Raw genomic sequence first — 27,976 nt, 5'->3', positions numbered from 1 at the left:
AGAACATTTTCCTCAAATTCTCATTACTAGTGAAAAGCATCTCATTCTCAGTGCCGTATACTGTTTCCTGATTTGTACAACAAATATTACCTCTGTTTACAGCCTTTTCCACCATTTCATTTTTTTTCAAATAAGATTTTATTCTGTAGAGTTTGGGGTTTTATATAAGCTGCATACATTCTTCCAGATTTTGTGAGATTCATATAGGCCTATACATATACACTACCAGTCAAAGGTTTTGGTACACTTATGTGTTCATATTTTTCCACATATTAGAATTATAACAAACTTATCAAAATTATGAAATAAAACAAAGGGAACTATGGGAATTATGTTGTAACTAAAATAAAAATATTAATATTTTATGATCCGTGTAGTCACCTTTTGACTAGACTTTGCAGAAATGTTTTTGACTTTTAATCAAGCAGCTTCTTGAGGTCTGTCCTAAAATGCTTTTTAAACCATTTTAAAGGAGTTCCCATCTGTTCTGTGCTCTTATTGGCTGCTCTTTCTTCATTATTTAGTCAACGGTATCTGTTTATTTTTCAGTAAATATGTTCTGTTCAGATGAGTTTACTGTCTGTGAATCCTGTTTGGATGACATGTTCGGATAACCAATTTTTGAGACTTGGTTTTAGTTTGTGACAAATGATTGAAGCTTGTGCTCATAAAAACATAACCACAGGATGGCAGTGTTGGGTCTTCAAAAACACAACTCTCTATGAGTCATCTGTAGCTCTGGGAGGTCTCGCACGATCAGCACTCTTATAAGCAGACAAAAATGAGGATTTGTGTGCTGTTAACATCAGGAGCTGTAGCTTTGAAACATCTGCTTGGCAAAATTTGAGGAAAAAAATGAATATTTGAATATTTTTATTCATTCAGAGCTGACAAACTACATAATATACAACAACCTAAGTGTATATATTTTCATAGAAATGATCATGTCAGGAACTCTGATAGGATCAGGAATTATGACATCACAGTCGCGTTCTATAAAGACAAACTGAATCAGCACACATCACTACTGTCCCGTCACAGATGAACAATAGGAAACATCTATAAGGTGGTTGAGTGCTATCATCAGAAAACGACTTCATTGTTTTATTTAATATTGTCTAGAGCTAAGAATGGAACAACATGGAAAGTGCTAGTCACCCTGACCATACAGCACGTGTGAACACAAGAGGTCAGCTCCTGTTTACAGAGGGAGAGAGATGTCAATCATAACTTGTGTGGTACTTGTCATTTCTGGCATCACCAAACTGGAGTGAGAAACTAGTTGTTGTTGTTAAGGACCCACCAAGATGCTGTGAAAGATAACAGAAGAGAGGAGAATAATTTTATAGACATCTTTCATCATACACGATTACAATATATTGTATATATAAAATACGTTTGTTAGGATATTTTATGGTGATTCATCATTGTTTTTCTGTTCGATTTTGTTATACTAGGCTGTTTAATGGCAGGTTTTACTGTTACAACTTACCCCAAATATGAGTTGTAATATCAAACAGAAGCTTCTGGATAATTCATATACAGTATCTATATATATTGTAACCAGGATTTCAAAGTATGTTATAAATCAGAAACTTACTTGGCCAAGTCCATGCAAATGTCAACCTTAAGATCAAAAATCCAAAGGTCTTTGGTTTTTACCAACGGTTTTCAATGTACTGATAGGTCAGATGTCACAATTTGATGGTTTAAATACCCACATGAAGTATTTCTTAAAGTCTTTAAAGCATTTTAAAAACTTGTTTTTATAATTGTGTGTGTTTTGAAACATAGTTTTACATCGTCATGTAAGTGAACTGTCACATCCATAACAATCCATATTCCTCATAAAAAGGCGCATGAAAATTAACATAAAAATGACTATTTTCTGGTCTATAAAGAGCCATCTCTTCTCCATTTGTTGGGTAATATTGCTTTTGGTTTGTACACTTTATTTCACAGAAATCCTATAAAGTACGTTGTCTCTCAAAAACATGTCACATCCATAACACATTCATTTGTCCCTCTTTCAAAATACAAACTTTGTATGTCCTGACTCTATCATCAGGGGTTTAGTATAGTCAGATGGTTAAATTGGCAATATATACATTCTCTGATTATGTCAAGCGACTAAAAATGTCACATCCATAACACTAGACAAGTTCACCTGGAACCAGCATAGTTGTCATAATCTCTGGAGTCTCCAAAAAATCCACGTTGCCTCTCTGGAAGGTTTTGCTGTAGTTGGTCTGGAGGTGACTGTAGACAGACAGACAATACATTACTTTTGATATGCTTACAGGCAGTTATACTACAATATGAATATTATTTGTTTTTACAATTGTTTTTAAAAGCAATTCTATGACATACTTCTTCCACACGTTGCTTTGCTCCCAGAACTCATACAGTATGAAGCGGGATTCATTCGCAAGCCTCTGAACTGCAACACTGTCGGCAGGTTAAAACCAGTGTAAGAATACCATCAAACATGTCTGGATAAAATGATTCTTGTAGTTTTTTAAATGAAGCTTGTAAAAGTATTTACATGATGGGGAACCAATTCTCAATAGTCCATTATGGTATACCAATGAGTTAAAGAGTTTTGGGATGTTTTTTGGAGATTGAAAATATCAGGAGGTCATCAAATCCTTCAGTCAAGTTTCTTGACATGAGTGAGTCGTGAAAGCCCTGGAGCTTGTCAATTATCTTCTGATTTAAGGCAGATCTCTTCATCTAAGCCATTCCTGTTACAGCTAATTGTCCAAAAGAGCCTATAACCAATGAAAGACCTCCTCCAGTACTTTAAAGAAATGTGCAACGTCTCCGAGAAGTCGCGTGTATCCTAATGTGATGACTGACATTTCTGTTATATCTGTTAAAAGTCAAACCTAGACTGAGGGCTTGTAGACACACGGGTCATCCGCGCGGCGTGCAGTAATTCATTCTGCTGTAAGCCGTCTCACACGGTAAAGCCATGTGAGCGACCGGATGTATCATCTTAACGTATTTCCAAGCATTAACAGGTTTAATTAGTGTGGATTTAATTATGGTTTTTTTTTATTGGAGTTTACAACAATTAAAGCTACAGTTGTAAGGGGTTCACCCTGAAGAATGATGCCACTCTACCAAATCCCTGTTCAAAGTGAGATTTATTTCTAACAGGCAAACAGTAACTATAAAGGTCAAAAAAACATCCAAGGAGAGAGGTATAATCCGCTTGATAAACACAAGGTATAACTTCCGAAAACCAGAGGCAAGAAGATAGAAACCACGGTGGCAATCCAACAAAGAAACAACCAGATCTGACAAAACTACAAGTGAGGTGTGCATTTAAATATTGTCCGGGTAATGGGTGACAGGTGGCGGAACAATCAAGATGGCTGCTGGGATGTGATGCATTATGGGTAATGGCGTCCAGTGAATCAATAGTCCGGGGATTGTGAGCGTGAAACGTTGGGGAAGAGAGATGATGCGGTGGGTGTGGTCGGGGCCGATTGGGTGGACGTTACAACAGTACGCTATAAAAAATGCTGGGTTATTTTTAACCCCTTGTTGGGTCATAAAGGGCCAAATCCTTTTTGGGTTGTAAATTAATTTATGCTGCATTGTTTTAGCACATCGTGTCAAATATAAACCATCTGATGGGTTAATTTGCCCCAAACGCTGGTTTGATAATACACATTTTAGAGTGTATATTATTGTTATTATTGCATATGATATTATGGTATATAAATTAAATACAGACACACAGAGCTGACTTTATACCATCAAAACCTGTTATAACAGCACACTGTAAATTTTACTGTTATTTTTTACAGATTTTAAAAAAAGACTAATTTTTCTAGAATTTTACCATTTTTTACAGATTCAAAAACCTTCAAATTACAGAAAAAGACTGACAATTTACAAGAAAAACATGTAATTTTACTGGGAAAGAAATATATATATATGTTTATTTATGTATATTTCTGGTGCCCCAGCTATGGCAAAAGTTTTATATAGCCTATTATTTAAATACAGTAAAAAACGTCAAATTACAGAAAGACTGCAAATTTACAAGAAAAACATGAAAAATATGTAATTTTACAGGAAAACACTGATATTTATAACGGTATATTTCTGGTGCCCCAGCTGCCAGAAAACGTTCATTTCTCTTACAGGATTTTTACAGTGTTAGTCATTAGATGTATATCAGCAGCAGGCCCTCATTTGGTTACTTTTTATATCATGATTTTACTGATTTAAAGAGAGCGAGCAACTGGGGCTGTCACAATATCAGATTTTCACTATGCAGTTATCATGGCCAAAATAATTCACAGTTCTTTTATAAATAAATTATGCTATCAGCCCATTCATTTTTAATTTAGTTTATTTTGTGTTTCAATTGGTCATTGAATAACACTTAAAATACAATTGTAAAGAGAGGGTTTAGGGTCCTTTTGTGACTCTTTGGATTTATAAATATGCGCTGAATAGTTTACGATACAATGTTGTGTGAATTAACACAATACCGATAATCGTGGGTTTTAATATCAATACTGATTTATTGTGACACCCCTACAAGCCACAGATAAGTATAATGCAGAAATTTAGCACGCATCTGAAATAATTGTGCTGGAACGGGGCACAGAAAAATGAGTACGTGGCATCTATGCCAAGATCTGTCACTGGCTAGGAAAGAATTTTGTAATGAACTTTAAAAGTTACACTTAAAAGTACTGGCCTAGTTTTGGCATAGAGCTTTACACTGATAGAGTATACTGGTGTGAACTCACTGGAGGCAACCTGTCTGAGCGCGCGCGCAGTCGATGTACTGCTGGAGAGCCAAACGAAACTCTTCCAATTCTTCCTCCAGCACGGAGAGCTGCCGCTGGACGATCAGAATGTGCTGGAACAAGAGAGAGAGAGAGAGAGGTCATGAGAGAACAACAGTCAGAAATCATTGGATTCAGAAGCATGGCTATTTATGAAAGTGTGCAAAACTGTTCCTAGATCAGTGTCTGGATCATGCACTGACCTCATGCTTATGATAAGAGTCTCAATAAAGATAAATGGCTTTAAGAGAGAGGAGACAAATGTGTCTAAAAAGTAAGGTTAAAAGGACATGTATTATGAGGAAATTCACAAGAAGTCACAAGAAGAAGAAAAATAAAAAATCTAAAAATGTGAATTAAAATTAAAATTTTTCGGTTTAACCAAGAAATAAAGGACTTTGAATCAACAACATTAGGTAACGCCAATAAAACTAATGTTAATAATCAGTTTCACTTTGACTTGAAGGTAAATCTGTACATTTTCACTTTTTAGTGTGCGGTCCCGATCCAGAAATGAAATGAGGATGATAAATCTGTCGGTAGTTCAATGAATGTGAAGAGCAGCCTGTCATTTCTCGACTAAAACACGCAATTTTCACCTATGCTGCTGTGACTATTTGTGGAAACTGTGATAAATCACTCAGGACTCAAGCGTCAGGTAAAGCCATAAAGAAGCATGTCATAACGGTTGCTTTCAATAAAACTGGGATGGTTAGACCAGTGGTTCTCAAACTTTTTCGTTGTAAGGCCCCCTTTGTGTTAAGTGCATCGCTTTGCGGCCCCCCATATAAAGACGTATAATCTTAAACTTCGAATTTTTATTAAACCAAAAACATTCAGTTATACAATGCTGGAACCTCAATTCTTTTGGTTGGTGGTGTCATTTTTATGATGTTTGATTGCATAAAATCTATGATAAATTTCTATATTTCATAAAATGCCACAAAATCTGTGGCCCCCTGGATCCATCTTGGGGGCCCCCAGTTTGAGAACCACTGGTCTTAGAGAGATTTGACTCTTTTGAAGGACTGTGGATTAAGCTGAAGTAGGTAGGAACTGACTCTACAAGTGGCGAGTTATTTCAGAACTATCTGAGTTCAGAGAGCCTTTCTCTCAGTGGCATACAAATCACATCCTTAAAAAACCCTAAAATGAAAACTAACATTTTGTGTGTCGTTTCAAAACTCATTGGTATGTTTGGAAGACAGATGAGCATTTCAGCATTGAGCATTTGGGTCGGCCACCAAATCAGACCTACGAAGACTACAACGGACAGTTCGTAGTGCTGAGAAAATTATTGGTGCTCCTCTGCCCACACTTCAGGACCTGTACGATTCCAGAGTGAAAAACAGGGCAAGAAAAATCATCATTGACTCCACACACCCAGCACACAAACTCTTTGATCTGCTGCCCTCTGGCCGGCGCTTTAGAGCACCAAACACCAGGACTTCCAGACACAGAAGCAGCTTCTTCCCCCAGGCAATCTCCCTCCTAAACAGATAACTGCTCCTTAAGAGCAATATTCCACTTCCACTACTCCTATAGTGTGCACTATAGTGCCTTATTATATCTACATCTTATGTATACATGTATATAACACTACCTCTACTTACTAAATTATCCATTTGCACAAGTGTACATACAATCTGTTAATATGTTTATTCTACTATATACTACCCGTACAATGTCTCTTATATGTTATTATCCCCCATTTTCTGTAAAATAGTCTTTATTTTATATATGCACAATTTAGAATCTTTTAGACTGTAAATCGTATTATATTGTATTGTCATTGTGTTAATGTCTGTACTAGAAGCTTCCAACACCAAAGAAAATTCCTTGTGTGTGCAAGCACACTTGGCAATAAAGCTCTTCTGATTCTGATTCTGATTCTGATTTGAATTACCAGCATCACAGTTGAAGCACGGTTGTCCAGACATTCTGTAGAGTACATTATTTAATGTATGTTCAACGTCTTATGTGTATAATTGTGATTCATACTGTAGGAATATTGTAAAATCAGAGTACTTATAGTACTTGTTGGCAGCCCATCCATCTGTTACATAGGGCACGGTCTGAGCACTTACATGATCGACTCTTCGACATAACGACTGCAATGACAGACTGACTGACATGGACCTCCACTTTAACTATCTGACAGAGCTTGTAAAGTACGGCTCAACGCCTGCAATAGTTCGTGCCAAACATGGCTAACAGGATGTATCATAGTACGGGATGAAAGCCTAACAGTTCGACTCACTTGTCCTAGGCACACAAGGTCGTCGAATCACAGTGAGATGAGAGAGCGTTAAATGTACTTAACTATTAGGTGTACTTTCATAACCACCTCTTCCCCTCAACAGGTTCAGACGCAGTCCTTAAGAGAGAACGTAGCCGCTTCAACAATATTATATACATCTCAACCAAAATATGCTTAGTTTTCATACTAACACAAAATAAAAAAACACCAAAAAATAAAGCAAGAATGATCATATTTTTGCTGTCAACTCACTATGAACTACAGTTATTACTTATATAAAAAGCATATCTTAAAAAAAAAAAAAAAAAAAAAAAAAAAAAAAAAAAAAAAATTGGGGCAGTCGTGGCCTAATGGTTAGAGAGTCGGACTCGTGACCAGAAGGTTGCCAGTTTGATTCCCAGGGCCGGCGGGTAACGACTGAGGTGCCCTTGAGCAAGGCACCTTACCCCTACTTGCTCCCCGGGCGCTGCAGCGATAGCTGCCCACTGCTCCGGGTGTACGTGTGTTCACCACTTGCTGTGCGTGTGTTCACTACTCTCTGGATGGGTTAAAAGCAGAGGTCACATTTCGGGTATGGGTCACCATATCTGACTAATAGGTCACTTTCACTTCACTTTCACTTCACTTCACTTTCACTTCACTTCACATAAGGTCTATAGATATAAAAAACATGAACATACCAGTTAAAACAAATGGGTAATAACATTATTATATTCTCAATGGTGATTCTCTACCACTGTACACTGTAAAAACAACCATCATTTTATGGAATTTTACTGTTTCATTTTACAGAATTGTTATGCGTTTTTGAAATGCAGTTAAAATAACACAAATTACAGAAATGGACTGCAAATTTACAAGTTGGGTGTAAAATCACATGAAAAACGTGTCATTTTGACCAATTTTTAAAATTGTATTTTAGTTTTTTTTTCTGCCGCACCAGCTACAGGAATATTAGTTTAGTCATTCAAATCATAATAAATTATAGACACAAAATACTTTACAATTTTTTGTTTTCTGTATTGTATTTATTTGCATTACGGTAATAAGAAATAGGATGCTGAAAATGATCATGAAAATAATTGGGGCTGAAAAAATAGACTTTCTTTTCTTTAAGCAAAATATAGTTTCTTATGTCTTATTATGTGATTCATGAGAATGTAATAAAGACTGTGGGATCATGTCTATGTGTGCTATTTTATAAAACCGCCTGGCATAAACCCCCAAATCACCCGTAACATCTTTAATGTTAATGTTTTAATGTTTTGCTTATAGTCAAATGTTTCATGTACAGCTGCTTTGTAACAATGTAAAGTGTAAAAAGTGCTGTATAAAGTTGAGTTGAGAGTTGAGTCTTGCCTTTTTTTCAAGACGGTCAATCAGCTTTTGCAGTCTGTTGATTTGAGTCATCCATTGGTTGTCTTCTTCAAACAAACCTGCAGACAAACACATCGATACTCAGATGTGGCTTTCTCTCTTTCTTCAGCACTGGCTCTGATCTAGTGTCATTAAATGTCTGTACCAAATGGACTTTATTGGATTTTAGCAGCATGGCCATCTAATCATCACATCAAAACAATGCCCACTGAATAGGGGAATTGACTGTTTTCATAAAATGAAATGCTCAGCTCAGTATGTGTGCCTAGTTTCTTGGAGTAATCACCTGAATTGACAAGGTTCAGTAGAGGGTTGTTTGGAGACAAGCTGTTATTCCTTTGAAGTCTTCGGTTAGATCTTCTTCCCGACCACTGAATGGACAGAACCTCGGGCTTCACGGGTGCCTGTCTGTGATTGAGACACACACACACCCGAGAAACAGACGGAAACACAAGGCAGCTGCTCAGGAATGTGTTCGTTTATTTGCATCTCATTATTAGCATCTGATTATTCTGCCCTGGGCACAAGATGCCAAAAATAACCACCAATATCACAGACTGACAAATTTCCCCTGGGAATTTAACACTTATCAGAGATGATAATATGCAACGTAGCCAATGGTGAATTAATGTTATAGCCTGTAAAAAAACAATCAAGGTCTGTAGACACAATAAAGTATAAACAATCAAATTGTTTGTAACAAATATATATGTAAAACACACCGATGGTTGCCAGGGCGTTGCTATGCAGTACCTAAGATGTTAGGTGATTTAGGGGTTTCTATAGAGGGTATGCATGTGACGTCATCGTACACACGAAAGTCAAGCCCATTGAGGGGCAGAAAGACTGAATGAAGCAGCGTTCATTGCTATCTGTAAAAAAGTTGTTGTGCGATTGATCGTACAAACAGATTGAGCACGAAATCTGAGATTTCTTTTTGAAGACTGTCGAAAGACAAAAAAAGTGAATCGCTGCAATTTGCTGAAACAAATGGAATACTGAAACGTGCATGTTCGTAAGCCATTTCATCGGACTCTCAGGTAAGTTGTTTTTGTTGAACCATACCATACACCTACTTTCTACAACTTTATAATTGCCTAAATGTGAAGTTTTCCCAGCGTTTTGTAACTTTAGATAAACACAAAGCAGATGTATTTCATTCAAACTTAAAGATTAACATATTGTCAACACCTGAACACCGTAAACATTTAGAAGAGCAATGTAAATCTTGCACAATTCTGTTTGTTAAACTGCTAAACGTGTTTTGCTCGGGTAGTAATTGTTTACTACTTAAGTAAACGGTTAAGGCTTAGCTTTGTGTCCCCACGTTGAAATCAGGTACAAAATAAATATTAGGAAACGCAATTCCGTGCGAAATTTCAGTGTCCAAGGACACCTGGTTCCTATAGTCAATGTCAGCAAATAATTGCATGTTTTAGTCCTGGTTTCTTTGTTTCTCCTGTTAAAAGCAGCCATTTTGCTGCGTGCTTTTCCACTCAAGGGGGCGTGTTCACGTGGGAAAGTGACTTCAATGCATACCCTCTATAGACCACTTTGCAAGATGTAAACACTAGTCCAGAAGCACTTCCGGTTTCATTATTTTACTTTATTATTTTAGTTAAATTAAAAAAATATTTGTTTAACATTTTGATTTGGTTATAAATGTTTTGTTGGTTGTATTTTGTTGAAATATTTGTGTTGACGTTTACTTGTGTAGCACCTTTATAGACCGTTTCACCTTAACAACATAAACAAACGTTATTGCACGTGCGCACTTTTGTGACCCCAACTTAACTTCCGGTACACATTCACAGAAAATAGAGTGCCTGTAGATTATTTCGGATAACAATCAAAAGAAACCGAGAAGAAGCGTTACTTGGCTAAACTCCAATATTTTGAATTAGACTACGAAGCTCAACCGCTAGATGTCAATGTACCATACGATTTGTTTAAATGCAACCAAATACGGGACCCATTCAACAAATTGTTTTTTTATAAAATGAACATACAACAAAATTCAACAAATTGTTTATTCAATACATTTATTATACAGTTAAATAATAATGCAAATTAATATTAATAAATAAAATATAAATAGTTCTATTATTAGACACTTAACAAGTTAACTGGGGGTCAGGCGATGAAACGGTCAATACATAAATATCATAGCTTAAGAGGAAATCTCACAAACATATCAAAGGATAGTTTGTCATGTACTGAAGACACAAAAGCAGACATTGTCGCTCTGGAAAACACTAAAATGCCCATGCCAATATCATTAATTCACTGCATCTAATTAGCATTAGAGTAGAAACACATGCAAATTATGTGTCAACATTTTCAGCCATCATGCAAATGTAGTTTTCAAACATTAACAACACTACGCTGATGCCTCTTTGACTGCACGAGATCATTCTGTCCTAAGTCCAAGTGTTCAAAATACAACAATCTTCTTTTACACTTACTAAATTCTATCAGAGCATGATAGGGTCACCTAAAAGATAACCCTTTTAGATGTGTAAATAATCATTAATTTCGGTTCAATTATTCATACGATGACCAATCCAACTGATATTCTGTGTACTGCATCTGAATTCCACATTTTTTTTCTATCTATTCAAGGTATTGTTCAGCTGTTCCCGAGAAGCAGAGGAATGCCGTGTCTATTTTAACCTCGACACAATGAAATAAATAGAGGCAGGCAGGTGTCGAAATTACGGCTTGGTTGGTTCCTCATTATCCTTAAAGACACTGTTGCGTAATGCACGTCCTGAGGGAAGCACACCCTCCACGGCTAAAAACTGCAGAATGCCAGGATGAGCGGCAAATGAATCAGCCGGACCGCTGGGACACACGGGTTATTAAAACCCAGCTGAAGACAGAACCCCACGCCTGCACCTGAACCCCTCATCTGTCACTGAATGAATATGCTCTGACAGACCACTATGGAGGAAGAGTCAAAGTTCACAGAAATGTCCTCTGTTGAAAAAAGTGTTTGCCCAAAATGGGATGCTGGTATGCTTGGCCTGGCTTCTTTAAGGGACAGTTCACCCAAAACTATCATTTTGTCATTGTTGTCTCATGTCATTCAAAACATGCATATGACTCTTTCTTCAGTCGAACACAAATGAAGATATTTTGAGAAATGTCGCCGTTGTTTTGTGTCCATACAATGGAAGTCAATGGGGACCGATGTTATTTGGTTACCAATGTTCCTTAAAAGATCTTCTGCAGAAGAAAGAAAGTCATACCGGTTTGAAATGACAAGAGGATGAGTAAATGATGAACGAATTTTCCTTTTTGGGTGTTGACAATTGGATGAACTACTGTAGTCCCTCTTATATAAGGCATAAAATATAAATGACCCCTTGTGAAACACAAAAATAAAGTATCTGTGTTGTTTTCTAATAGCTGCTAATGGTGCTCTTTGCACACACAGATGAAAGCAATGACTGTGGTGAGCACTCCAGAGAGGTCTGCTCTCAGATTTGAGCTCATCTCTGTTTCATGCCTGTGTGCGGCGCTGCTCCTCAGAGACTCAACGCTTCAGACAGAATAGAGAATGGACCACACCGTTTCAATTTGCTTTGGCCACCAGCCACTTTCAACACATCCAACACTGAATCAAGCAAACCCTATAGACCAGCAGTGAGTAGTTGAGCATACAATGAGCTCATCCTATAGAGGTAAACCTTGAAGGCACATTGTCAATATGGTGATGTAAAAGGCTACACGTGTGTATCCATATGATGTTGTGCACAGGTTTGCTCTTTTTAATTTTATCGTCTTGACAATATGATGAAGAGTGTACTGTCAACATCCCTCCAACCAAGTTGAAGGTCAGAGTGGAAAAGCAACGGAGCGCATCTAAGATATTTTGAGCGCGCCCGTGGGATTATGAGAGAGGCTACAGACGTGATACAGCCGCATTGGTCAGCGCAAAGGTCTGTGATAGGCCGTCTGATAAAGAGTTGTGAGGGATGGAGAGCAGACGCCTTTTTGCGACTGCTATGTGGTGTTCCAAATTATTTATCTGTTTATCTTGCTACTGTAAATATAATATTCAGATTTGCATTTACATTTTTATTCTCTGTAGAGTTGGTTTTGATTGACACTACAAGAAAAGTGTACAATTACATTTAAAGGGATTGTTCACCCAAAAATTGACTACCATAGTAGAAAAATTGCTTTATAAATGTCTTTGTTCATAAAATAAGGTATTTCGAAGAATGTAGGAAAGAAAACAGTTCCTGAGAACAATTTTTCCTACTGTGGTAGTCAATGGGGGCCAAGAACTGTTTGGTTATAAGCATTCTTCCAAATTTCTGTCTCTGTGTTCAACAAAACCAAGAAATGTATACAGATTTGAAACAGCCCAAGGTAGAGTAAATGATGATAGAATTAAAAAACTGTTTCTTTAAGGGCCAATGTGGGTTTTTTGCATGGAAATTATTTTATTGTTTTTTGGTATTTTTCTATGTTTTTATGTATGTCCTATGTGTTGTTTTAGAAGTAAGTAAATTGAATATATCTGAGATCTATATGTAGCAGCCCAAACAGTGTTTGGCAAATTTGCAATGTATGTCAGGCTTCATCGCTGAAAAAAAACATTTTAATAACTAATGTGGAGAATTCACGAGAAATACCCTGGGACACAATCTATTCACATTTACATTTACATTTAGTCATTCAGCAGACGCTTTTATCCAAAGCGACTTACAAAGAGTTCAGGGAGCAATACGCGATATGTCATACAGGAGCAATAATGCAATAGATGCTAATACAAAGTTACTAGTTTCAACAAAAGCTAGACCACTACCTGTTGAGAGGAAGAGAGAAGGTTAGTGTGTGTTTTTTTTCATTTGTCGTGTTTTTTTTCATTTGTCTGTCAAGTAAGAGATGGGTTTTAAGTAGTTTTTGAATGTTGTGAGAGATGTGGTTGACCGGACCGAGTTAGGAAGAATGTTCCACCAGGAAGGAGTTGTGAAGGAGAATGAGCAGGAAAGCGATTTACTGCCCTTATGGGAAGGCAGTACAAGACGCCGCTGGTTTGCTGAACGCAGAGTTCTTGATGGGGTGTAGGAGTGTAGGAGGGTGTGAAAGTATGCCGGTGCAGATCCAGTGATAGTCCTGTAGGCAAGCATTAGTGACTTGAATCTGATACGGGCTTCAACCGGTAGCCAGTGGAGAGAGATGAAAAGGGGCGTCACATGAGCCCTTTTGGGCTGTTGGAAGACGAGGCGTGCTGCTGCGTTCTGAACCAGCTGGAACCAACCCGTTTGATAGCCTTTGCAGGAAGACCAGCAAGGAGAGCATTGCAGTAGTCCAACCTTGAGATGACCAGGGCCTGGACAAGGAGTTGTGCCGCATGCTCAGTGAGATAGGCTCTAACCTTTCTAATGTTGAATAAGGCATATCGGCATGACTGCGTTATATTTGCAAAGGGATCATTGAAGGACAGCTGTTCATCAAATACGACTCCAGAAACACAAGTAGTTCAGTACCTATTCAAAGGTACTGAATCCCCTTCAAGGGATAGTTTTGACAAAATTGAAAACATTTTCGTCATTTATTCACCCTCGTGTCATTCAAAACCTGTTTGACACAAAATATAAATAAAAGATATTTTGAAGAATGTTTGTAACCAAACAACATTGGCCCCCATTGACTTCCATTGTCTGTGTTCAAAACCACTGAGAGATTTCTCAAAATATCTTCTTTTGTGTTCCACTGAAGAAAGAGTCACATATGGGTTTTGAACAACATGAAGGTGAATAACTGATGACAGAATTTTATTTTTGGGTGAACTAATCAATTAAGTAAAGCAATTTGAACAAACAGCTACAATAAATGCAATATATTTCACTGTATTTATGGTATGGTATTGTATTGTATAACCTGCATAGATAATACGGAAGCAATTCAAATGGATGCAACTTGTATATTAAAGTCAGACTTTGTATGTTAGAGAACAAACAGAAAAAGATAATGAAGCACCTCCTTTGCGATTAAAATGAACATCCATCATTTCCCTAGCCCAGCTCCTCCAGCGTGTTTCATAAGAGTGTTAGGTGATCTAAGCAGTACAGCGGCTGCACATTGAGAGCCAGGAGAGGTAGTGGGCACACTACGCATACATGTAGCATGCAATCATCCAGGTGCTGGAACAAAACAGTTCATTTTCCATTCTAAATTTTGGGCTCTATAAGAAGCTCAACCCAGACCCATCTCCACACAGAAATGCAGTTAGCTACAGCAGAGATGCTGGCAGTCCTTGTGAGCTCTGAAAATGAGCCGCCAAACATGCAAAACACATGCATGCACACACACACACACACACACACACACACACACACACACGCACACACACACAGAATGTTTTCATTCTGACTGTTTCAAAGTGCCATTCATTTGATTTCTGCATAATCACAACGGACTGCTGGTCTCCTGGTCTATTAATGTAACTAATGCAGATTATGCTCTACAGTGCAATAGATTGCCTGGAATCCTTGCTTTTGACATGAAAATAGACAGGAGGCATATGATATGTTAATTTTAAAAGTCTTGAATTACTCACCCTCTAGTTGTTACAGACCTGTATAGATTTATTTGTGTGGTTCAACACAGAGAAAGATATTTGGAAGAATGTTAGCAACTGACAGTTCTGGGTCACCACTGCATAGAAAAAATTAAAATGGCAGTCTAAAGGTGTCCAAGAACTGTTTGCTTTGCTAAATTCCTCTTCTTTTGTGTTCAACAGAACAAAAAGAATTATACTAAAGCAATAAGCCCCGCGAAGCAGTGGGTTACAATGCATTTTATAACAGCTAAGGGCGTTGTTCGCGGAGTGCCTAAAACCTCCTTGGCTGTTATAAAATGCAGTGTAACCCAGTGCTTCGCGGGGCTTATTGCTTTTATAAAACGGTTATTCCATATGCTTAGCAAGGTAAAGTAAAAAAATGATATTTAGGCTATGTAAGGGAGTCAGCCGTTATAAATCGGGGTATTTTATAACGGCTTAGAACTCGGCTCAGCCAATCAGAATCAAGGACCAGAACTGACCTTTTATAACATAATTTTTCCTACTATGGTAGGAAATGTACACTTATAAGATATAAATATCTTTCTTTGTGTTCAACCGAACAAAGAAATTCACACAGGATTGGAACAACTTGAGGGTGAATTTATATTAAATTATATTTTCATATTATATTATTTTATATTTCTTTTGTCTAAAAAAGCACCATGAACAGATTTTGAATGACAGAGGGTGAATAAATGAATTTTTATTTTTGGGTGAACTTTTCCTTTAATTAAAATGAAGTCTTATGGATGTTCAATTCCAATTCCATTAAAAAGGCCAGTTCAATAAGCAGTTCCTAAATACTTCAGTGCTAACATCTAAAGGCATTTTGAATGTAAAATTGAAATGTTTAGCAAAATGTAAAAGAAAATGGAAAGCTTCTTGCCTCTCTTGTCGGGTCTGCTCAGCTGTGGTCTTCATGGCACACTCCAGTGAGCTCTGAAGAGACTGCAGCTGACTGGTGGTCTCCTTCAGCAGAAAACGCGTCACAAACTGCTCAAGGTGTGTGGCCTCCTGGTACTCCTGCAGGTAAAATATGACAAGTTTATATTTTTAGCGAAAATCAGGGCTACTTCATATACTGGCCACAAAAATGTGATCTAATACAGAGGTACCCTGAAATAAATGAAACTGACTGGATCACTCCTGATTAAAAAAATCTGCTGAGTGCCAGTGTTGGGTAAGTTACTCTCAAAAAGTAATTAATTACTAGTTACTAATTACATATTCAATAGTGTAATTAGATTACTGTACAAATTACTCTCTCCAAAAAGTATTTAGTTACTTATTACTAATTACTTTCTATATCCTATATCAACCTTGATTAGTTTAGTGATTCAAGGGCATGAAACAGCTCTTTTAATTCATTTTAAATAAATAATATTAAACTACATAAAGTACTCTTATTAACTGACCAACGTATTACAAATGTGAGAATTATACATTAAAGCACAGATTTTAAAGTTAGACTTTGAATTTTGATTTCAATTCCACTATTGCACACACATATTACACAAAGTATTTAGTTTAATTACATCAAAAGTAACTGTAATTAAATTACAGAAAAATAAGAGTAATCCATTACGTTACTTTTCCAAGGGGAAAGTAATTAAATTACAGTAACTAATTACTTAGTAACTAGTTACACCCAACACTGCTGAGTGCTCTGCATTGCTTGTCCAATCAGATTGAAGGTCTGTATCTTTAATCTATGATATACTAATAATCTAAACATTTTGTCCTTCATGGTTTTTATTTAAAGTAATCTGTCAGATCAAACATATATGTATCTTAAGTGAACACACAACAAAGCTTCTAACGTTGTTTTGGCAGAAGTTTAACGCTTGCGGTCTCAAAGCTTGTATGTCGGTTATTCAGCTTTAAGATTCAACGGCCGCCTGTATAATTACGTCGCACGCTGAAGCAACCGTGTTCTGTCACTAACAAAAGCTGTTATTAAATCTGAGAACATCCCTCAGCAAACAGGACAAATCATTTTTCAAAGCATTCTGTAATGAAACAGGTGCTGCGTCGTCATTATGAACATGTTCAAGATCAGTCACAAGATGAATCAGTGAGATCCAACCCATCCAGCAACACATGGATCCTTTACAATGAACCATGAGTCATAGCAAACAAGGTCACTATTAAACTTTAAAAGCCTCACACTTTCCTTATAAACCTGGTGTTTGCTCGCTCTGTATTTTCAGCAATTTATAGTCAAATGTGGCACTGACTTCAGCATGCAAACTATCTGCAGCATGCAAATAGTGCCGTAGTGCTTTGTTGACCCAGAGATTGGACTAACCATATATCACAACTGACTGAATCAGAATAATCGTATTCATTGCGGCTCTCAACTATACGCACTTGTTTTATCCTGTTACACAAGATTCAATCCATTACGAATAGGTAATACATTAAGTTTTGTGAACAGATTTTACAGGTCGCTGTTCATTTATAAATATACTATTGTTAAAGGTGCGATGTGTAATATTTTGGACGATCTATTGACAGAAATGCAACATAATATACATACATAACTATGTGTTCAGAGGTGTATGAAGACCTTACATAATGAAGCGTTATGTTTTTATTATCTTAGAATGAGCTATTCTATCTACATACACCGCAAGTCCCCTTATGTGGAATTCACCATGTTGTTTCTACAGAAGACCTAAAAGAACAAACTGCTCAGAGCATGTTTCGTAAATACGTTTTTTGCTTCGCCAAAGAAGCGAAAACGTGGCGACATCAAATGGCACATTTCCACCGAAATTACCTGGAACAGTTTGTCCCGGGAACTTTTTCCCCAGGAACATTTTTCTCCCCAGACCTGTTGCTGTCTGCGTTTCCATAGCGGTCTAAAGTACCGAAAAGATTAGGCAAATCAGTCCTGTGACGTAGGTCTGCATGTGACTGCTCCTCCCAGTCCAGGAGGGGGCGGTAATGTCGAACAACGATGACATCACATAAAGCGACGGACACTCGTCATTTTTTTGTGCGACAATGCGCAGCTTGTATAATCGACTCGATATTTTTAAGTATACCTTTTCATTGCAGGTCATCGTTTCCAATTCCCATTGGATTTCATCCTCAGCAAAAACACTTAATAAAGCCTGAACCTCGTCGTCGGTCCATCTGTCGTATTTTTTATCCATTTCAAACAGTAAACAGCTGAAACTACACGAAACCTCACCATTAGATGCTGTTATATTTCACAAACTGGACCTTTCATATATCATAAATCATAATATCATACATCAACTATTGTTCATTTATTTAAATTGAAATACCTAAATCCTGATGTATGTATATATGGTTCTTAACATTAAGGATTCATTAAAGATTTATTAAAGTAAAATGCTGCAAATGTATGGTTTATTGTTTCATTGTATAAACTAATGTCTATTTATTGAACCTGATAGCACACATGCATCTGGTTTACGTCTATTTGACGTCTGCATTTACATCTGCAAGACATCTACAATACATCGTTTGCTCATCTGCAATACGTCTCAGAGACGTCTGCTGTCAGACGTCACATAGACATCTAGAAGATGTCTGTAAGATGTTTATGATTTAGAATGGATGTAAAGCAGCTCTTTCTAAGATGTTTAGCAGATGTTTTTATGCAGCAGATCTCCAGATCTTTAGCAGACGTATTACAGACGTTCAGACGTCCCCGAGACATATTGCAGATGAGCAAACTATGTTTTGCAGATGTCTTGCAGATGTAAATGCAGACGTCAAATAGACGTAAACAAGATGGATTGTGCTATCTGGGTAATGTTACTGTTTTATCTATGTGTAGTCTTAGGCTACTGTTTGTTGCACTTAAATAGAGGATTTCACAGGTGTTGCAACATAATGTGTTTCTGTGTTATGAATGCTGAAATACAGTATGCACATCTTCAAGAACTTCATTAAAACATCATTTATCATTGTAACTTGATCTGCAAACTAAAGGGAAGAAATATGGGCTGAGACCATGATGTTGAGATGATGATCTCCTGAGGGCATCACAGCAGCTGGTTTACCCACCCACTCATACAATACACACAACCCTGATTACCACATGGTGTGAAGGAAGAGATCACAGACAAACAGCACCTCATCATTTATTTAAGTCCTTAGTTATTGTGCATTCTTCACAGTTCAATACTAACAATGTTATCAGCCTCTGTGTACCTTTTGAATGAAATATGTAGAATGCATTTCTATTGTTTGACACACTTTTCAAAAGTGGATAACAAAGCATTTTAAAGAAGGAATGGTAACACATTACAATGAGGTTGTATTTGTTAACCTTAGTAAATGCATTAGCTGAGCAGTAGTTCTTCGCATTTATTAATCTTTGTTAATGTTCGTTAATGCCAATTTACTGTGCATTAACTAATGTTAACAGATACAACTTTTAATTTAAAAAGTATTTAGTAAATGCAGAAATTATCATGAACTAAGATTAATAAATACTGTATAAGTATTGTTTGTTCATGTTACCTAATGCATTAAAGACAGAATAGGTGATCCTGTCCAGAAACATTTTTTGTCATGTTGGTTGGAAATCTCTTTACATCCTGATAGCAATCAAGAAGTATAGTGGTCAAATATATTTTTATAATTATATATCGTCTGTGAAAGGCGTAGGACCAAAAAACGTTCGCCCAATCAAAACCTTCTGGCCGAACGCTGTGACTGGTCATGTGTACATTTTCAGCCAACGTATGTTGCATACCACTGCGCACCCTGTTTACGTAGACATCATGCGTCATCGGCGTGCTCACGTCCGCTGTGTCAATGTAGGGAGAACGGCGGACAATTAGCAACAATCAAACTTTCCTGCGGAAACGACAACAAGTAAATCTACAAAACGAAAACCAGTTTTTGAAAAAGCAGTGACGAAAAAACGATTGGATCATGAAAGAGGAAAAACTCAAATTAACATCGGTTCAGCTTTTACACGATGGAGACAGCTCCGACAGGCAAAGGGTCTGAAAGACGATCTTTCATTTGGACAGGTATGTACAGTACATGCTTTAAGAAGAATTTAAGGGATTTAGTTTGTAGTTCGTTACGTGGATTTACGAAATACATTCATGTGTTCGGAGGAGGTGTGGTTTTGGACTGCGAATCACATAGAGGGTGGGATTATAATGTCAGTGCTAGCAGGCTAAAGTTAGCCTTTCCAAATCAACCACCCCACCCTCTCACTTCACATTGAACGATATGCCGATGGACTAAGCAGGGCTATGCCAATATACTTCCACTAAGACATTAATTGGGTTTCAGATTTCTCATTCATTAAGAGGATATAATGAAATGGCACAGCGCTGCCTCTCATTCAGACGACTCCATTTCTGAAGCGCTCATATGCATAAAGTGTACTTGGTCTGGTGTCTGGTGTCTGGTTTGGCTATTCATTATCAGTGTGAAACGGCAGACAGGCACAGTTAAGCATGTCTGCGGGTACTGAAGCACGAAGCGTGTGACTGTGTGCCCTTCTGAGGGTCAGTGTGGACTAGACTAATAATAGTGATGTGGGGGAATAAATGCTGTCGCTCAGACCAGAATGTCAGTGATGACAGTCACTGAGTGTACTACTACAGCTGCTTTATAGACGGTTTCAAAGCAACAATATAAACAAACGTAACTGCGCATGCGCGCATTCGTGGACTGCCCTTAACTTCTGGTACACATTCGCAATTTTTTCTGATAACAAACAAAAGAAACCGAGAAGAACCGTTACTTGGCTAAACTTGTCTCTCCAATATTTCGAAGTTACGATACCAAGCTCAACCGCTAGATGTCAATGTCCCCTACAGGTTTCTTTAAATACGGCAAAACTACAGGACCCATTAAACAAATTGTTTATTTAATACAATTATTATACAATAAAATAATAATATAAATTAACATTAACATAAATTGAATAAAATATAAATAGTTATATTATTAAACACGAGCCAGACCAATAAACACAAACACAGACGGGAGGTTAGTTGCAGTCCGGGCGCACACATCTGATGAAATGGTCTATATGACTAGCGTGGGTTTAGCGTTAGGGGTAAATTACAGTATATTACATTTTGAAGATACTGTAATAATATCTATTATGCAAAAAAGAAGATATTTTGAGAAATATATTTTGTTGTTTTCACACAATGGAAGTCAATGAGGGACAATGTTGTTCGGTTACCAACATCAAAATATCTTCTTTTGTGTTCTGCAGAAGAAAATCAAATGATGGAAGAATTTTAATTTTTGGGCCCTTTAAGCAATTTATTACGTATTAATGAGTAATTAAGGTGCATTTAAAGATGAAAATGAATATTATCTGAAACGTGTTATCTCAACTGCAGAATGTTAGCTTAGGTGTGAACATGCTTTCTGACAGATGTGAGTTTGAGCTAGTGAAGATCCGTCTTTATCCACCCTGAGATTTTACTAAAATGATGCATCGTATGTTGACAGTAGGAGCTGAGAAACATGCTGTGAGTGATTAAAAAAGGCACTAAGAGCCTCAAGGAAGCGATGGTAAAACAAACAGGTATCACATACTGTATATCATCTATCCAAACTTCTACACAAAGGTCTTAAGTTCTGATAACTGATAACAACTGACCTTCTTGGTTTTGTCCATGGCTTTCAGTATGGAGGTGTTTAGGTCCTCCAAGGCAGCAAGAACATTTTCATATTCTCCAAGGTGCTGAGAGAAGTATTCTTAAGGAAAACCGTTGGAAATGATCAATGATTAATTGCATCATATTATTTAAAGTGACTTTATGTTTTGTTATGAAATAATAAGAGTCCAGTCTTTAAGGAAAAGTTCAGCATGAAAATTCTGTTGTTATTTAGTTATCTTCATGTTGAAACCTGTATTTTTTGGGTGGATTTTAGAATTTTCATTTTTAGGTGAACCTTTATATCTTTGCACCAGTATTAACATTTTAGTCTCTATTGTCACTATTAACAAGTGACACATTTGTATTGTTGCACAATATACTTAAATATTACAATGAAATATTAACATTAACATTTAAATATAATATTACAAGCAAGCACAACTTTGCAATTGGGCATTGTGAGACTTCACTGGTCGAACCTTTTGGAGAACTTTAACTAGCCCTTTCAAAAAATATCTGTTGTATGTATCCCTATTATTTGTTTGCCTTGTTTACTCAACAAGTTTCTCAAAACTTTTCAAACTGAAAATCTTTCCAGTTCTTTCCCCCAAAAAACTTTGGGTTTCAAAAGTTTCCCATTGTGCTTCAAATGGTTCCACCAGCTGATCTGAGGAAACTCAAATCCTACATCCAGAATTATTAGATTTTTTACGGTACCACAGCCCAAAACTTTCCAGTAATAATACGTAATAATAATGAGTATTAACTCACCACAGAGCTCATCCGTGTCCACATTGCTGAAAGCAAACCACATTCAGGCATGTTAATTTCTTTTGCATGAATATCACAGCATGCATGCAAGTTTTATTTGAAGGTAATGTAATGGTGTGTGGTGATTGTGAGCTATGCAGACGGGATCTTGCTCAATGGAGGGTCATTTGGGAATGTGATATGCTCCTAATGAGAGAGGGTTTTCCTCAGACAGCTCACCCTATATTAAAACCCAACAGCTATTCTACGGGTAGAAACTCAGTGCCATGGGAGAAACAGTCACATTATACTCTGAAAATAAAGAAATGTGATGTATACAAATGGTGCATCTGAGTCCAGGGAATATTTCTCAGTGTACACGTTTCATTTTGGAATTTAATTTCTTCTTAGGCACATATCTTTGAGCATTGGATACAATAAAACTAACAGTTATTGCCCAGAACTACTTTTAGTAGTAGGGTTTTAGTGGGTTTTATTTAAACAACTGAAGCACAAATAAATAATGAAACTTCAAAAAAATCATACAAAAAGAGTAATCTTTGTTTGTCTCACAAAGCATGAAATTAATGTGAATTACATTCAGACATAAAATAAGTGATAAAAATGTCTTTGATATAAATGTACAGTAACAACCTGCCCTAAACAACCCTAAAATTTATGAAGAAGAAAATCCATGTTTAAGTTTAAGACTTTAAGATCAAAAACATAACTGAGATGTATAGCCCTACTGACAACCCATGTGTGACAACTAGATTGTCAATATCTGACATTTGTTTGTATATGCATTCATTGGTTGTCTAGACTCCGGAGTATGATAGAAGAGTGCGGGAACTACATGATAAAACATAGTCACGGGGGGCTGTGAGTCACGGCTGAACTGCTAACTGACCGGGCTAGACCTCGTAGCAGGAGGTAAAGTCTTCAACAAATACACTGAGTGGATGAGATCAATAAGGGCATAGAAACCACCAGCTCTTTAGGTCAATAATATTCATATCTCCTCTCATATGAAGACATTTCACAACAAGACCAATCTTATAGCTAATGCAATGAATAGCACTGTAACAAATATTCCGGCAGCTGGGGCGCCAGAAAAAAACTGTAAAATACCATTTTTGTGAAGTAAAGTTACATGGTTTTTCGTATTATTTTACACCCTACTTGTACATTTGGAGTGTTACCACATTTCATAAATAAATGAAAATTTTGTCAAATAAAACAGTAAAATAGTGTAAAATTACAGTTTTTAATAGTGTATAACAGTTAATCGTGTATTTCATCATTTCATTTACTTATATATATATATATACTGTATATATATATATATATATATATATATATCTTAACTTATTTTCTTAATGTTTTACTGCCCCTTCTGCTAAAATGTATTTTCTGTAAAGCTGCTTTGCAACCATGTAAAAAGTAAATACAAATAAATTAAAATTGAATTTAATTGAATTTAATTTAATGTAAATGTAAAGAATTGTAACCCAGCACTTTTCTCGATGTATGACTTCAAATCTAAAAAAAGTCATACATAGAGAAAAGTGCTGGGTTACAATGCATTTAAAAAATCATTTTACACACATTCATATTTATTTAGGTACATGGTCACAGTTTTTCATTTCCATCTCTTATAACTACTTTTTCTTTCGAGAATATTTTGAGAAATAGGTTTGTATCTTGTTCTCAATATCTTTCCATCAAATGAATAATTGATGCTTGGCCCAAAACAACATTAAGTTTGTGGTAAAGGAAAGAGCCGATCATTATCTGGACACAGGATAGTGATTTTTCTTTGAAATACCACATCAAAACCAAATCTGCAACAGCCACACAATGAATGAAAAATCAAATCAGAAGCACTTTCTCATCAAACACCTACTACAAAGGGACCATGCATGAGCCAGGAGAGCTGCTGCTATGGAAACCAAGATGACTTTGGTGACATGGAATCAGTCTGTGAGGAGGTGAGAGCAGGAACAGATCTACTGCTGATAACATACGCTTCTAGTCACTCACGTCAATCTGAAATCATGTCAATTAAAAGGCATCGGGTGCTTCTTCGCCTCTATGTCGCACGGCTAGCCGTGGATTATCCCTTACATATAACACAGTCTTAAACTCTTTCATTTTTTATCACAGACACGCACATATTAAAGACCAACTTAAACGTTACGTTTCCTTCTTTATCCCCCCGCACAAACACACACTCACACGCCAACATGGACCGTTGATGTGTGTGTGTTTGACAAGCCAGAAGCAAGACAAGCATCAGCTTGACATCAGTCTCTGATAAGAACCCTGTCCTCGCCCTCTATGGATGTTCCTCATGATAAAGTCTTTTGTTATGACATCATCAGAACAGAGTGGCTGCTGGGTAAGTCAGAGCCAGGAACGTTCAATGACCTGTGAACTTTCATAATTCAAACTAACAGACAGGCCAGAAACTGGAGTTGCTTTCAGCTCCCTGTGTGTCTCAAAATCTGTGTCTTACACATCTTGATTTTTGTATATTGAAAATGCAGGGATGTACTATTTTCATAAATATGTGAGTAAAAACGTAAGTGAGTGATCCACAGCAATGCTTACTCCGTGTTATGAGTATCAATCGTATGGAAGAGCTCCTTCAATTCATCTCCTGACAGAACGCCGTCAGAGAAATAAGCCTTGAACTCGTCAAATGACAATTTCCCATCATCTTTAGAGAGAAAAACATACAAAACATTCATATTAGATTTGTAGAATGACGACAAGTTCATTGCTTTAAAATGTGACATTTAGATGTGCAGATTTCAGGTGCTTGAGCAACCTATGACAGAAGATAACGCTCGCGATGGGGACAGGGTTTGTGTGCGAGAGGTTTTGAAATAAACAGTGACAGGTGAGTCATGCCAGGCTATACTGAAAATAGAATAAATGTAACGCTGCACATGCTGTGTGCTACACACCAACTCACAATGTGCAGAGAAAACAATGTGGCAAGAGGGAAAGACACCAAATGAAGGTGAATATTTGCATATGTGTTCATGCATACATTATACACACCTGTCCTGAGTAATGTGCAAGAGGATGGACTGCATATTTGTCCAATATTTGAAGAGTTTGGTTCCAAAATGAGATTACTCCGTTTAAAAAAAAATCAAATAATGTTTTTATAATGTTATCATGTTTTTATTGTGTTAGTTAGCTGTATTTTTTTGTAATTATGGCTTTAATCAAAACAAACCAACTGCAGTTTGATTGATATTGGAATGCAAAATTAAAAAAAATGATTTTTGAACATTTCTAAAAACAGAGTTATCTCATTTTGGAACCAAACTCTTCATTTGCTTTTTAATGCCCTTTTAGGTTAGATTTTTATCAATATATGCAGTGTATGGTACAAACTTTTAAGGTATTGGTGTACAGTATATTGGCTAATATACCAAAAGATGCATAGAAAGCTCACAGGACAAAATGCATACATTAACTACAATTTTATCTGTTATTAGTTGATCCTCTCTTGTGGTAATATTTTGTCATCATGCTTCTGAGCTGTCTTTGTAAACTTTGTACATGTTTTGTGTGTAATTTCTCAAAGCTGAGGTTCGGTTTATGCTCCAATATGCCTACAAGTTTATCTATCATTTTATCTATAATAAAATGCTTGAACAAAGAGCAAAGATGTCAATTGACCAATGTTGGACATCACATTTGGTCAATACTGTATATTACAGGCACCTATTCTTAGAATTAAACATTATACATTCACCTGTGATGTAGCCTAAAACTGATCTTTGTTTCTATAATCATTGTAAAACATGATGTTTTAATACATAAACAAACATCTATGTCTGCTCTAAAAATATTGAAAAGTCATATTACATTGTAAAACTGATTTCTGCCATATAGAATTAGATACATTTTACAATTCAGGTAAAGTACAAATGTTTCAGTGATGTTTGTATTTAAGAAATCACAAAAGCATTAAATCCAAGTTTATAAGGCACAAGATGATCTTGAATGAAAGTTCAATAAAGCTGGTGGGGAGGAGCACATAAAATTTGTGTGGTGTCGCTGTATTAAAATGACTATCATTAAGAAGCGTGTTTCCATGACAACAGAGCACCAGCATCGGCTGGGAAGGGACAGCCAATAAAACATACGGATGTGCCATATGAGTAATATTCACAAGTTTATAATAAGTTGATCACGCAACAACATACACACTTCCATACAGGAAAGGAAAACAATGTCTTACCATTTTTGTCAGCTCTTCTCAATATCTGAAAGTAAAAAGGAGAATATCAGCATAACCAACAGCCTTGGAAAAATCCAGCCGTGTTGATAATGCAAAGGGATGCTATAGTGCTGTAAATTATTTAGGTCGAGTCCTACAAAGAGCAGAGATGAAAGATAAAGTGATGTTGACTGTGTAGACTTTGAACACCAGGTCTCTAAGCTCAGGCATGCTGTGGCAGTCCCAATTCACAGCTAGAATGTTCACACTCTAAATATGGTCCTCTGGCATGCCCAAACTGCTGAAATTAGCCTCCTTCTTAGAGAAGTGAAAAAACTATGCCATGAGTCTTTCAGGGACTGGTGCTTCCTTATTCCTGGATGATAATGAACAATATACACACCTCATGTATCCAGTGAAACTCCGGCAATCACCGTTCAATGCAAAACTTAATATTCAAATTGAATAATCCCATCTCAACACAAACAAATGAACTAAATATGAATATAATTTCACAACAGTTGCAAATATGCATTTTGCAAATCCATGAGTGCCATTATCACAGTGAATACATTAAATTTGACGTTTTCTTATTATATTAACATCACCTCAAGATCCTGCCTGAGGACGTGAAATCGGTTTAAAAAATATAAAACACAGATGTATTTATCAGACAAGATTGTCTAACATCTATGGAAAAAATATAAATCCACTTATTTATGAATGATCAGATTCCATTTACTTCTATGGGTCTGGGGAACAACATACGGACTGATGGATAATATAAAACGTAATAGACAGAATAAATGCATAGTTAATGTTTAGATCATAAAAATACCTAGACAAAAATACAATATGGAGAACCTTAAATGAGATTCTGGTTGATAAGTGTGACTGCCATCGCCAAGTCATCCATCAACAGGTTCGTATAAACATTTATTTAATTCACTTAACGTTTTACCTTTGTCAGATTTGATCTTTTATTGTCAGACCAAGTAAGAAAATACTTACATCCAAAAATATTGACATTCCCTTTTTTAACTCCATTGGAGTGGAGGCTTCATCTGAGAGTGACTGCGCCTCTTCAGAACAATCCATATTTATCCTTTTTGATGAATAATAAATTGCTTTTTTGCTTAAATAAACTCACACGATTGCGAGTGCAGCCAAAATGAATGCTGGAGTCCTGATGTGTATCCCGCTATACTCGAGTGAGCCACAGGTCCTGATGCTGCGCTCAGCGCACCAATGACATGCGCTGTGATGTATGTACTGTAACGCACATCATTAAATCCTCATTAAACCCTCATAAACAATTTTCAC

General features: G+C 36.6%; 1 protein-coding gene across 1 annotated transcript; it reads right to left on the bottom strand.

Annotated features, from left to right (window-relative positions):
* Window positions 1-16: 16 nt before the first annotated feature.
* On the bottom strand, window positions 17-27,884 carry necab1 (N-terminal EF-hand calcium binding protein 1). The gene is made up of 13 exons (XM_057354767.1): window positions 27,665-27,884; window positions 26,675-26,699; window positions 25,024-25,132; window positions 22,432-22,457; window positions 21,660-21,757; window positions 15,921-16,057; window positions 8,738-8,859; window positions 8,367-8,510; window positions 5,018-5,037; window positions 4,776-4,888; window positions 2,371-2,448; window positions 2,168-2,259; window positions 17-1,310 (listed from the first exon to the last, which is right to left on the bottom strand). The coding sequence occupies exons 1-13, from the start codon at window positions 27,749-27,751 to the stop codon at window positions 1,279-1,281; spliced, it is 1,083 nt and encodes a 360-aa protein (XP_057210750.1). The 5' UTR covers window positions 27,752-27,884; the 3' UTR covers window positions 17-1,278.
* Window positions 27,885-27,976: the final 92 nt, after the last annotated feature.

The sequence above is a fragment of the Triplophysa rosa genome, linkage group LG16 (assembly GCF_024868665.1).
Source record: "Triplophysa rosa linkage group LG16, Trosa_1v2, whole genome shotgun sequence".
NCBI lineage: Eukaryota > Metazoa > Chordata > Actinopteri > Cypriniformes > Nemacheilidae > Triplophysa > Triplophysa rosa.
Note: the sequence above shows the minus strand (reverse complement) of the source record. Positions and strands in the feature narration are given on the sequence as shown.